The sequence below is a fragment of the Sinohyriopsis cumingii genome, chromosome 15, assembly GCF_028554795.1.
Source record: "Sinohyriopsis cumingii isolate HCF-2022 chromosome 15, ASM2855479v2, whole genome shotgun sequence".
In the NCBI taxonomy this organism is placed as follows: domain Eukaryota; kingdom Metazoa; phylum Mollusca; class Bivalvia; order Unionida; family Unionidae; genus Sinohyriopsis; species Sinohyriopsis cumingii.
The window spans coordinates 136,369,347-136,383,139 of record NC_142975.1 but is presented as its reverse complement, the minus strand read 5'-3'; the positions used below and the strand labels follow the sequence as shown (position 1 = coordinate 136,383,139).

Here is a 13,793-nt window from a genome sequence, read left to right as displayed (position 1 = left end):
ACATGGGTGATGGGGAGATGTTAAGACATATAGACATGGGTGATGGGGAGACATTAAGACATATAGACATGGGTGATGGGGAGACATTAAGACATAGACATGGGTGATGGGGAGTTGTTAAGACATATAGACATGGGTGATGTAGAGATGTTAAGACATATAGACATGGGTGATGGGGAGATGTTAAGACATACAGACATGGGTGATGGGGAGCCATTAAGACATGGACATAGGTGACATGTTGGTTTCAGTGGAAAAGACACTCAAGATGCAGTACAGTTTTGGCCCCCATAAGTATGTGGCCCTCTAGACCCACACATAAGCAAACATGTTCATTTATCTAGTTAAAAATTGTACAAATTTCTTTAAAAATTTCTATCACTTTGATAAATTACCAAGCTGTCTGTGTTTGTATTCATGGAAAAGAAGCATGGTTTAATCAATAATGTGACAAGATTTGTATCTCTGTACAGTGACACTTGTATCTCTGTACAGTGACACAGCAAAATATTAGTGTAAGAAAATATGTTTCAGTTCAAACATATGGAGACTATTGGAAACAGTTCAAGCAGACATCCTTGAAAAGATCCAGCATTTCAACAGAGATGTTAGTTCTGAACTGCAAAAGATGGGATTCCCTGCAAATCGAATAAACCATATGAAGGAGCAGGTGGAATCGAGTGTGAATTACAAGGTATTTCATATTCTACATCACAAATTTAGCAGTTTTATTATTGGTCTGACATGCATCAAGCAGGCAAGACAAGGGTATCCTTTTTTCTAACAGTAGTAGATACATGTATAGTTATGTAAGGGCTGTTCCAGTAAAACATATATCCCCCCCGTGGACGGCACTTAAAAAAAACTTATGTAGGAGGTTGTGTTTCGAACTGTTTTGATTCTGACAGTGGAAGGTTGGTTAGGAAAATCACTTCTGTTGTGGGTTGTGTTAACAAAATGAGAAATCGCTAGTGGGGTTGTCAGAAAGAAGGAAAAAAAACGAATATATATTTAAAATTGCATCTAACCCCCTCCTAGCGGTCTAACGTGAAACATTGGGTTAGAAAATGATGCCAGTACACGCGAGTACACGTAATTTTTGCGAATTCGCGTACTTTTGAAGCAGTGATACGCGTTCAGCAAATTATGTCAGATATAAAAAATGTGCTTTGCGCAGTATGCAATTTTTATTAAACTTTTAACTTTAAAGTGCATTATGCAACATAATTCGCGCTGCTGCAGCTATCTCACAGCGCTTGATGCAACATCCAAATATCTGGATACTTCGGTTCGACATGAATGGCTGTTAAACTAAATTTGATTGGTTCATTGGCCCTGGAACAAGCATTTTATGGAGTTTTAGCCTTACTTTCATCGTGGAAGTTTTACAAATGCGTGTTTCCAATAAGGGCTACACAGGAAACCAAAATGGTTGAATGACAACATGGTTTGTCTGCAGACGATATTTTCAGTCGGCAAATACTGGCTGGTGATAGCTATGATGACAATGAATTTCATGTATATCAGTCTGTTGGACATGGGGAAAATGTTACTGGAAATACCAGTGTGTGATTTTGATCCCAAAATTGATGTTGAGTGCGAGTACGATGTACATGTTTGATAGACAATATGCCGGTTATATTTATTCATGATACCCATGTCTATATTTATTCATGATACCCATGTCTAATCAAGCAGATTAAGGGAATGTTGGATTTAAAACCCTAATACAGCATTATGGAAGAGAAAAATATGGCATAAGAGGCAGCAAAACACTGATTCAAGGAAGTGAATCTTTGGCAGAGTTCATGTTAGTAAAAACTGACAGGTCTCGGAATAGCTTATAATTACGCGTATTTGGACGCCAATTTTTTTTATTTAGGCGGTAAAATTCAAAGACTTGCCAGTCCTGCTTCAGTCACCTGCATAGTGGGAAAATGTGTTGATCAGTTAGCTGTGCTGATCTTTACAATGACAGAATTTAGTGGTTGAAAGCCCCCCCACGTCACTATTGTAAGAGTAAATCAAAAGAACATGCTGCAGTAGCTAAGCGGCAAGATCAAAGGCTTTGACTGGCAACCGGGTGGGAAAATCTACTGATATTTACAGTGCTTGAATTCAGAGGCAGAAATACCCAGAGATGTACATGTGGTCGTTTGTAACAGTACATCAAATAAACAACTTTAGCTTTCATTATTGTGTTCATTTCCAAGTGTAACGGAATAAGCAATGCACGTGACCTCGGAATCATGACATGTTGAGACTTAGACTTGAATGAGTATTTTGGGGTTCAACGGCAAACTGACAAAGATTGTAATGAAATTCAGGAGACTGCTAAAGTTGCTAGAACTGATAGTTTGGAAGGGACAGTAGCCAAGTGTAAGAAAGTGTGTGATGCCTAGCTTAGTGCTTTGAATAAGACCTTCCTTGGATCGAAAAAATTCAGACTCACTCAGATGAACAAGAAAGAGCTATGTCAGTGTTATAAAGAATGTAGAAATTAAACTCTATGGCAACCAGTAGTTCTTATAATTTGCATAGTTTTCTGAGAGGGGACTGCAACTTTTCCTGGTAGGACTCATATATTTACATCTGGTTCAAAACTGTTCTTTTTGGAACAGAGATATCCAAGATAGAATACCCATGGAGCCGTACATGTGAGATGTTGAAAATTGCACAACCATAAAGAACAGTAACTTGTTCAAGCCAGTTATGCATATGCATTTCAGACAGCAGGCAATGAAAGGAGTTCACAGCACAGAATAATATTCTTACACAGAGGAGGAGGATCATATTAAATTCAGAAACAATTAACAGATTAATGCTTATAGGGAACATCAGAGAATCCCCATACAACATAATTAAGTGTTTGTAGATCTCTAGTTGGCAGAACCACTGTGGCAACAAAAGAATAAAGAGACAAACTTTTATATCATGCAGATGTATGACCAAATGGTGTACATGCTCTCTATGTGCAAAAATTAAATTACATTAAACATAAGAGACTGACTGATCTGTGTAAACTCAAAGCAAGATGGATAAAATTTGCCCTGTTTGTGTTCGGTTCTTCCTATATATATTTTGATCATGGTGGTATTTTCTGCAGACCTTTTGGCACTTGGTTCCAAGCCATCATTTGGTATTTGTATTGCAAAATGAATAACTAAAAAAGTCTATTATCTAGTACAATACATTTTTAAGCAGTATCATTAACTGATGATGAAATTGATGAAAAAATACTTTATGCATTCTGATATGTGGCTTTTTTACTACACTACTAATCTGTTCATCCTGATTCTCTTTTTTTCACCATCTCCTTTAGTCTTACTGGTACCAGTGCTTTTAATAAAATTGTAACTTCTATTTTCTTGCAATCTAAATATTTATAATGATGTGTTATTGTCAAAAAGTAAAATGTGCTTAATGTTGTAAAATCTAAAACTATTAATTAGCAGAGTACTAAAGTAAAAAGTGGACAGAAATTATTGCCATATTACAGTGTTGTTAGAAACAACAGAATAGTTGTACAAGATGTATTTTGCACAAAGTTGTAGAACTAGCGCTCGTATTGTCACCACATATTCTACTTAAATAATTACATCATTAAAGTAGCCACGATAGTAGTTTAGGATGCAACTATACCAATTTCACCTTTGGTATATCCAAATCTTGAATGTGATGGACGAACATAGCTCCAAAATAAACACATCAATTTTAGAACCTGTTCATTGACTATCAATCAAGTATCCGAGTCCAGTTGAATTGTTAGAAATTTGTTAATTCTTTCGACAACATCATAATTAGCTGTCAAATATGGAGTAAGCCTGTGGCCTTTATGCCATCCCAACCAAGACCCCACCACAACCACGTGACCATGCCCAGTGACATCACAGTAATAATCGCTATACAACTAGAGATGACATATCTTCGAGAATTTTGATAACAGTAGAGCCTTCACAGAGTGGAACAGTAAGAAAGAGTGACAGATATTTAGGCTATTCCCACCGCCACCACATCCTCATTGGAGATCATACACACACAAAACTTAGAGTACATCCTGAAATCCAGGCAGCATCCCTACAGGGGAGATAACTTGACTATTCGATTTATTGTTCTCTGGTTATCCCATGGTATTTCTGTTACTTGAACATTATCTTACAGTGTGTCCATTCAGCATGGTCGAAAAGGGCTTACAACCATTGAGAGTTGTTAAAGGACTCGCATTACTACAGATGTGAAAGAACGAGAACCATACTATAAATCAGTGAAGATTATTTAAAATAGAGTATATATGGGTTTGACTGTCCCTGATTGGTTGATAATGTAAGTAAGATTTTAGTAAAAACAATCTTTTGAGAGCTTGTCCTACTTGTAACTGAAAAAAGTGAGGGACATTGTTTTATTAACATAATTTTCCGTCCCTTTACAGACCCGAGTTTGGACGACTCATTACTGAAATCAGCAGCTGACACTTTGGTGCAGTATTGAAAGCAAACATTTCAGATTTGTATAGATCCAGAAAATAGTGCGGCTTCTTATGGTTTTCTTTTCACAAAACCTGTCGTCATAGATGTGTCTGTACTGATACAAATTTTATCATGAGCACTTGAAATGTTAAGTTGCTGAATTTTAATATCATGGTGTTTGCACAGGTTTAGAGTGGGAACTGAATTAGTACACAGAGTCCTGAACTCTTTGAGTTTTGTGCAGAAATATGGAATCCAAGCAGAATACATCCAGAAATGTAGAGGTTTTCAATCTTGGATTTAGTCTCCCCATTGTGTTTCACACTGATATGCATATTCACAGAACATTTATATAGTAGTAGGATAAGTAAGTGAGAAATTTAGACACATATCATAAACAAGACAAACAGTATGTGGGGGGACAAGATCATAAGAACAGGCTGCAATGGAGAAGGATAATAAAAACAATAATGAGTTGAAGTGTGCCTCTTTTTTATGTGTAACATTATTTTCTTAGCTTCAATAAGAAATTTCATCAAAAGGAAGACAATAAAGGGTGTACAGTTAACTAAACCAATATGAACTTAGCTACTTAAAAGCTGTATCAAATCGATTTTAACCTTCTAGTCTGTTTCTGTCTATTCTGGTGATATGTCCACTGAATCAGTATGGTTGGAAAAAATATTTGGCAAATTTAAAAATTTAAAAATCTTTTGGCAGATTATGATTATACCCTACTTCTGCCTGAGAGATGTGAATAATTTTATCTCTTGGTTTGTTGATTGTGGTTGTTGCTCAATTCAAATGCATCATGGAAAAACATTGATGCATTCTCATACTTTTTTTCAAATATTTATTACAGATGCATATCATCAGATATTGGTGAATATAGCTTGAATAAGTTATAACAGTTCTAGTTGGAACAATGAACATTGTTAAGAGAAAATTTAAGTGAGCTAAAATGTAAACTTTTCGGCAGTGTGTGATGCAGGATTGCTCGAGTCTTTTCCATCTCATATGCGCACCATGAAAAATCTATTTGCACCAACTGATGATGACTTTTAGGTAACTGTCAGAAAAGCATAATTGATGATATTCTAAGGTCTACAAAACTTACTTGTCAAAAGTTATAAACTCATTCAGCTGTGGCAAAAATGATTGACTAGTACCTTTACTGCTGTGGCCACAGTTGATTAGTTGGTTGATTTAGTGTGGTTTGATTTGGTGGGTTTTTGGTGATTTTTTTTAACAATATATTGGTGGAGGAAGAACCCCGAAAGACCACCAACCAAAACTGGTTGATCTGTGACACAAACTCACTCTGTGAGATGTGCAAGTGATGTAAAAGCAAGCACCTTAGTACACTTGGGCACATGGAGCCTCTGTTGATTTGACATTTATCTCCAACAGCTGAAGTCATTTAGACAAGAGATCTCGTTTCAGTAGATCATTATGGCCTTTACACCATTTTCAGATGAAGAGAATCTATATATATAGCAGCCAGTTTTACTGCTGAAGAAAATCCAAGTCCTTTCGAGACACCAAACACCACTTATGTAGAACCACTGACCTTCCACAAGTAACTGGCAACATTCTCATTTACACATTGGAGGCAAGTAATCACATGACAAGCATACTGTACCACTGCCATGGAAGCCCCTCAGATCTGTATCACAAGACAAGCATCTTATATCACTCTGCCATGAAAGCTCCTCAGGCCATAGGTATAAGTCTCATATGAAAGACTAGAAGTGGGAGATAGAACCTGTGACAACTGGATTGAAAGTGCAGAATGTTACTGCTAGGCCATCAGTGATGATGATGATGCTATTTGACAATACAGTTAACTGCAATGACATTGATTTTATGAGTGCTCTGGGAAAAATGATTCCTTGACTTTCATCCATTTTTAAAAATCTAACTTATGATATAAAAATGTTTGACTTGCTATATTTTTTTTAATAACTTTATATTAGTCTTGCAACAAGGCGTAAAAATAAGACATCAGTAACTGAAAAAGATGTTCTTACAAGAAATGGTATAGTGTAAAAGTATGCAGAAAATATGCGACATCACTTCCACAGGCATCGTTGGTTTTTTCTTCTGACAAATCATATAAGTTTACCAAAACATTTATTGAAAAAAATAATAACAAGGAATCAAAGAATCTGATCACACATTTAAAGCAATACAAGATTTAACTATTATTCTAATAAAAAGCAGCATGCCTGAGAACAAAGAAAAATAGCAAGACATAGTGATCACTTTAGTAAACACAGACTTTACTAACGATACAAATTCATGATTTCTGTATTAGAATAGAAATATCTATTATAAAATCTGTATTCATGGATGTTAAGTTAGTAGGTATTAAGGGACTGATAAATGACATCTACAAATAATAAGCCACCACAAAAATTTGTGATTTCACAGTATCGGAGACATACTTGGCTGACAGACAAACAAACAAAAGGACAAAAGACTGATTATAATGAATGAATACAAATAAAAATATGCCATAGGTTATATGATCTATAAAAATTCAGTAGATTACCTCCAGCCAGCTGTCATTTAAATCGCTTCTGTCCCCAACCCAATATTAAAATCGCTTCTACCGCCCACTTACCCATAGCCAGAAATTATGTTAAAAAATTATACTTCTGTAGGGGGCACTGTTTCTCCATTAAAACACATCTGAAGGTGGATCATAATTTTTTAAATTGCTTCTGTTGTGGGTTGGTTGAATTTGAAAGTGCCTTCCCCCCCGGGGGGGTATATGTTTTACTGGAACAGCCCTAACTAGATAACTGCATTTCATCATGAGGAACATGTGACCAAAAATAAAATGGGTTAGGATTAGTGTTAGTGATCAGGCAGTGGCATACATTGGTATACAGTTTCTTCTGCTTTATGTGGATTTCCACTGTTTTGAAAATCTTTAGAAAGTAATTTTTGCCCATTTTAGGTCTAGAATACTTTAGAAAATCTGGGAAAAAATCATGCACAAAATTGACAGAGCATAAGAATTTTAATGATTTTTTTGGTTAGCTTTCCAAGCAAGTAGTTTAAAGAGTTGTGTGAATATTTACTAAAGATCTGAACATTTGACTGAGTGAATAGTTACTGTATATACTCGCTTACAAGTCAAGTCCAGCTGCAAACTACACAGATCCTGATTTGCTGTCACATAATGTGCCAGCATATCTCAGTCTGTGCAAATTGTTTTGGAGCAGTCAGAATAGCAAACAACATTGACTCTGATCTGCTGGCACATTATGCAGTGCCAGATCAGGGTCTTTTGTTTATAGTTGAACTCGATTTAAAAGCAGGTATGTACCATTAATCAAATTGTGCCTGTTTGGTTTTTTATCTTTGAACCTAGTTTAAAAGTCAGTGTATACCATTAATCAAATTGTGCCTGTTTGGTTTTTTATCTTTGAACCTAATTTAAAAGTCAGTGTATACCATTAATCAAATTGTTTGGGTTTTTATCTTTAAGGTAATGTAGCATTTTTATCAAGATTTTTTTATTGAAGTTTATTGAAGATAATTAAGAAACCAGAGTTTATATTAGAGCGCAGTATATTAAGAAATTGATATGGTCAGTCACATGTATCATCATACCATGTATCATAATGGTGTAACATGTTATTAGGGATGGAATGTTACACAAGTGCTGCATATCAATATGATTCATGATACACAACCTCGTATGTGATACATTGTCAATACACATATGAACTTGATAGTCCTTCTATCAGCTGAAGGTCTGTCGGTGTTGCCCGTTATGTGATTTACTAGTTGTATTTCCAGTATGCACATTACAGATTGACATTTATTGTTAACATATTTTTTAAGGCCTTTACATCAGGACAAGATGACAAAAATATATTAATATAAACTAGCTGTTGTCAATAATTTTTTTCAACATTTTAGGCCATTTAAGGCTGATCTTTTTGATGCAGGACTCACTTTAGCTACCAGACAGAATTATTTTGATCACACTTAATATCTTAATTTCTCCTTTTCGTTCTTATTTATTCAGTTTATCTTAACCCAGATATGAAAATATAGTTTTGTAGCACAAGATCCCGCAAGACTAAATCGTTTGAACAAAGAAATGATAATTGCATCCTACTTCTAAATTGTCTGTATTTTAATTTGGCTTGGTATTCTGCCTTTTCTTTATTTACTGAAAGGTTGATTGACCAGCATGCCATATATTTTTATCTATCCACCATGTACATTGGACTCATATTTAACACCATTTTCTGACTCAAAATCACCCACTGGTATCTCCATTACCAATTTTCCAGGTTCCAATCCGATGTACTTCATAACTTTAAAAAATTATTGTCATCATAACTATCATCAGCCAGTATTTGGTGAATAAAACCATCATCAAAGATGAACCATGCTGCGAATCAGCCATTTTGGTTTTTTTAGGTAGCCCATATTTTAAACACACACACTTTTAAAACTTCTTTGATGCAAATTTCAAACTATGACAAACAAATTAAGTTCAACAGTTGTTTATGTCATTTGACTAGCAATGCAAATTGTGAGTTTCAGGTCAGATCTCATCATTGTTGTATATTGGTCTGTTCTGTCGGCAGGTTGCTTGACAACGGATGTTATACTGTATGTTGGGACACCATAAATTAAGTTTTTAAACTAATATTTTTGTGCACAGTATGTTCTGGGACACATAAGGGTTTTTTTAGTCTTTAGTTGCGGGACACCTTTTAAATCATTCAAAAAGATACTCCAAAATAAATTATACTTATTAAAAAAAAACTGTACTTGAGATAAAATTGTTTAATCCACAGCAGCATTATTTCATAAACCCAACCCTGAATACATGCGTGAAAAATTATCATTGGAAGCAACAAATCTACTGAAGCAGAAACTGCAGGGACTAAAGTCTGGGGGGCATGGGGGGTTGGTTGGTTTCTTTATTTAAAAATCTGCACTGGTCATGCTAATTCTCAAACTTGTAACCCCCATCTTATTGACAATCCATCCAGGAATAAGATCAAAGTACACTGGAATTTCATCTATGATATTGTTGGCAAAATCACTAATCTTCTCTTTTCTCCAGTTCTTCTAGGTGAAACTGGGTTATCGATGTCCATGCACAAAGCACTATATTGTGTACTTTAAGAAATTCTTCCATTGTTTCATTTTTTTCCAAAATGCCCATGAATACCAGTAAAAAGGAACTAAAGTTGGCTTCCCTGTGTCTGCTGACTTAGTATTTTTAAAAAAGATCAGCACACCTAAAAGAATCTAAAGTCAGATTCCAAGCCTTTCTTTGTAATAGAATAACCTTTGTATTTGATATCCTGTCAGTAAGTACTGATTCCTATTACAATACTAAATTACTGATACCTATTGTGATCCTGAATTACTGATATCTATTGCGATACTGAATTAGTGTTACCATTTGCAGTGCTAAATTATTGATACCATTTGCAATACTGAATTACTGATACGTGACATGTATGGATGATACACATTTAATATTATTCAAGTATGTTTAATTGTTGCATATGCTTTAAATATCACAGGTCATATTATACTGTAATGTTCATCGACCAAGGATATGGGAACTACATTACACTGAAATATTCCATTTACCAAGGATGTGGGAACACTATTACACTGAAATGTTCATTTACCAAACATGTGGGAACATTCTAGCTGCACCATTAGTTTTGTAGACAGTTGCATACATAAAACTAAGAAATTAGCTCTACATAATTCAAATTAGTTTACATCAGGTTGTGTAATTCACTGATTCATATTAAAAACAGATGTTTGATTTATTGTAATAATTTATCAAAAAATTTTTATGGCAAGTCAGGGAGTTGGTTCAGATTTTGAAGTGTCTTATTAAACCAGTGTAACTAAGAACTATCATATCGGCATGTAGTATTGATCTCTGCCGGTTTATCATTATGCCAATCTATCCCCAATAAATTATGTCAAAATCTAGCTAGGTAATAAGTTTCAAAGTAAACCAATTAGCAATACATGTATAACAAATATTATATTTTGGACCTCACTATTGTTATTTGTATTAAAACATATTCTGGCCTCTTCATCCTAACATGTATTGATACATGTATTATATTTACATCACTTTATTGTGATATCTATTACAACACGTACTCTTTTGGACTTTAATATCAGGATCTGTATTACAGTACATTATATTCTGACTCTAGGACAAATTAAATATGCAGATGACATTGGGTCCAGGGACTTAGACACACACACACATGGACATTTTTGAGATCCCCACCCTATGCCCTATGAAAAGGTAAATTTTCTTACTCACATGGACTTTAAGGTAACATGTTTTGGGGGTTGGGAGGGAATGGGGATATGTGTTTTACAGACATTAGGTATTTATTTTGCATATGTTTCTTTTAGTTGACAGAGATGGTTCTCCATTTAAAGCCGTTGGTCACAGCAAAACAGAGAGACATTAGCAGAATCCTGAGCCCTCATGTTCAGGTAAGTATGCTCACTGCATATTTACACGACTCTTTGACTCACCTGGATTGTTGGGGTATGACACTTTTTATGCCCTTATTGCTTGCAGAGGGTTCATCTCGATTTGGTTGTGTCTGTATGTCTTGTGAAGCTTGTTTGGTAGGTAGGTCTTTATTTATAGATGAACTAATTAGATTTGAGGTAGATAAAGCTATTTTTAATTCTGTACATATTTTTAAAACTTTTGCACTTTGTGTGTGTGTGGGTCTGAAAACCTTGTTTGTATTATGGTGCAAAACCTACTTGACACTGACCAACACAAGTTGGCTGAAATATTTTTATACATTTCTAAATAACCTGCTTACATTTTCAGGCCATATTAACAATTGATGGGTTTTTAAAAAAATGTAATTTTAAAACAAATTTGAAACAGAGGCTGTCCCCCAAAAAATAAACCCATTCTACTTCTCACTCAGAAGTGAACAAAAATTGTGTACTAGCATTCATAATGTTCTGCAATTTAATTCAAAAGAGTCAACAAAAATACTTGTCTTCCATTTGTATTGTTTCATTGGCATGAGAAATGTCATTCATTCATTTGTTATGGATAGTGTTTCCATGTGTATCGTTCAAGTGGCATGAAAAATGTTAATTCAATAGGTACAGATTGTGTTTCCATTTGTATTGTTAAAGTGGCATGACAAAATGTCATTCATTCAGTTGTTATAGATTGTGTTTCCATGTGTATAGTTCCAGTGGCATGAAAAATGTTGTTCATTCAATAGGTACAGATTGTGTTTCCATGTGTATAGTTCCAGTGGCATGAAAAATGTCATTCATTAAATTGTTATAGTGTTTCCATGTGTATAGTTTCAGTGGCATGAAAAATGTTGTTCATTCAATAGGTACAGATTGTGTTTCCATTTGTATTGTTAAAGTGGCATGAAAAATGTCATTCATTCAGTTGTTATAAATAGTGTTTCCATGTGTATAGTTCCAGTGGCATGAAAAATGTTGTTCATTCAATAGGTACAGATTGTGTTTTCATTCATATAGTTCCAGTGGCATGAAAAATGTCATTCATTCAATTGTTGTAAATAGTGTATCCATGTGTATAGTTTCAGTGGCATGAAAAATGTTGTTCATTCAGTAGGTACAGATGGTGTTTCCATTTGTATTGTTAAAGTGGCATGAAAAATGTCATTCATTCAATTGTTGTAAATAGTGTTTCCATGTGTATAGTTTCAGTGGCATGAAAAATGTTGTTCATTCAGTAGGTACAGATAGTGTTTCCATTTGTATTGTTAAAGTGGCATGAAAAATGTCATTCATTCACTTGTTACAGATTGTGTTTCCATTTGTATATTTCCAGTGGCATGACATATATTATTCATTCAATAGTTACAGATATTGTTTCTTAACATGACTCCCATTTACTCGTTAAAATAATTGTTATAAAGATTCATGCAGACACATTGACAGGGGATATATTTGCAGCCGCTTTTTGATGTCATAACATTTAGCAGGTATAATAAAATCAGTAATATGTAAGATCAGTTTTTTTCTGTAGTTAATAAATGGCAGGTCCTAGCTATCTGTTATTTGTAGTCCCGATCCTGATAAAGAAAAAGAAAAATATTCTGTTACAGTCTCAGTTCTTCACATGGTTAATATACTTTTTAAAAACCTTCCACAAATTTTTTTTAATCAAAATAATTCAATTTAAAATTTTGAAATAATTGATGTCAAAATCCAATTTTGCAATTATAGATATGAATAGGATTAAGGTTAATCCAGAATTTAAATTATAGGGTGGTGCTTTGTCAACTTTACACCTCGTACAAGTAAATCCTCAATTTTGAAATTTTCAGAAAAATCAGCATTATTGAAGCGTGTTGCAGAACTCCAATATTCCAAATTTTAATTTAAAATACCCAAGGTAATAAGAAGATAAAAATAAACAACATGTATACACACATTTTCTTTATTGCATGTAACATGGTGACTCGGATAAGATAGACAATTCGGACATAAACATACAATTAGCATAAAATTGTTATCAACATTTTCACAAGTACAACAAATCCAATCATTATTTAAAAACAGTTTTGTGTATTTATATATCAAATATGATTAACAGTAAAGTTTCACTTCCAGTGCAGATATTTTTCCATGTTGGTGTTTGGTTTTGGGAAAAAATTTAATCCATTTTGAATTTGTTCATTCTAATGACAGTCTACATCACTTGTGCCACAGCAACAACAATAAACTATTTTTCTGACAAATGTTATGTGATTTTCAGCATTATCTTTCAAATTTCTTTGCAATGTAATACAGTAGTAATAAAGTGTGGTCTTATGTTTGTGAGCAAATGTGGCGGATAGCAAGGCATAACTGTGCAGTAAAATCAATGCCTATTTTTTTATATTGGTCATTGTGCCCAGTTTGACTGACAGGTCAGAACTATCCATAATACCTTGGTCTTTCAATTCTTAATATTTTTCAAAATTTTTACGGAATTGTGGCTCCTGTTTGACATGAATTGTTGCTTTTAATTGCTTCATGCAAAGAGATGTCAAACCCATACAGATGTGAAATAGCAATGCCAGCTTCATATTGCTTCCAGCATCAAACAAAACAAAGCATAAAGATGTTCTATATAATTTTATCTTTTGGCAGTGCATGAAGATGTTCCATATAATTGTATCTTTTGGCAGTGCATAAAGATGTTCTATATAATTGTATCTTTTGGCAGTGCATAAAGATGTTCTGTATGATTGTATCTTTTGGCAGTGCATAAAGATGTTCTGTATAATTGTATCTTTT

The 13,793-nt window shown here is 34.2% G+C and overlaps 1 protein-coding gene across 1 annotated transcript in view; it reads left to right on the top strand.

Moving 5' to 3' along the window:
* The window catches only part of LOC149782856 (uncharacterized), a 233,243-nt gene that overhangs the window by 172,412 nt on the left and 47,038 nt on the right, over positions 1 to 13,793 (top strand). The window contains exons 25-26 of the mRNA XM_089934391.1: positions 535 to 694; positions 10,905 to 10,988. Coding sequence (XP_089790517.1) covers positions 535 to 694; positions 10,905 to 10,988 — 244 coding nt within the window. The remainder of the gene's footprint in view (positions 1 to 534; positions 695 to 10,904; positions 10,989 to 13,793) is intronic.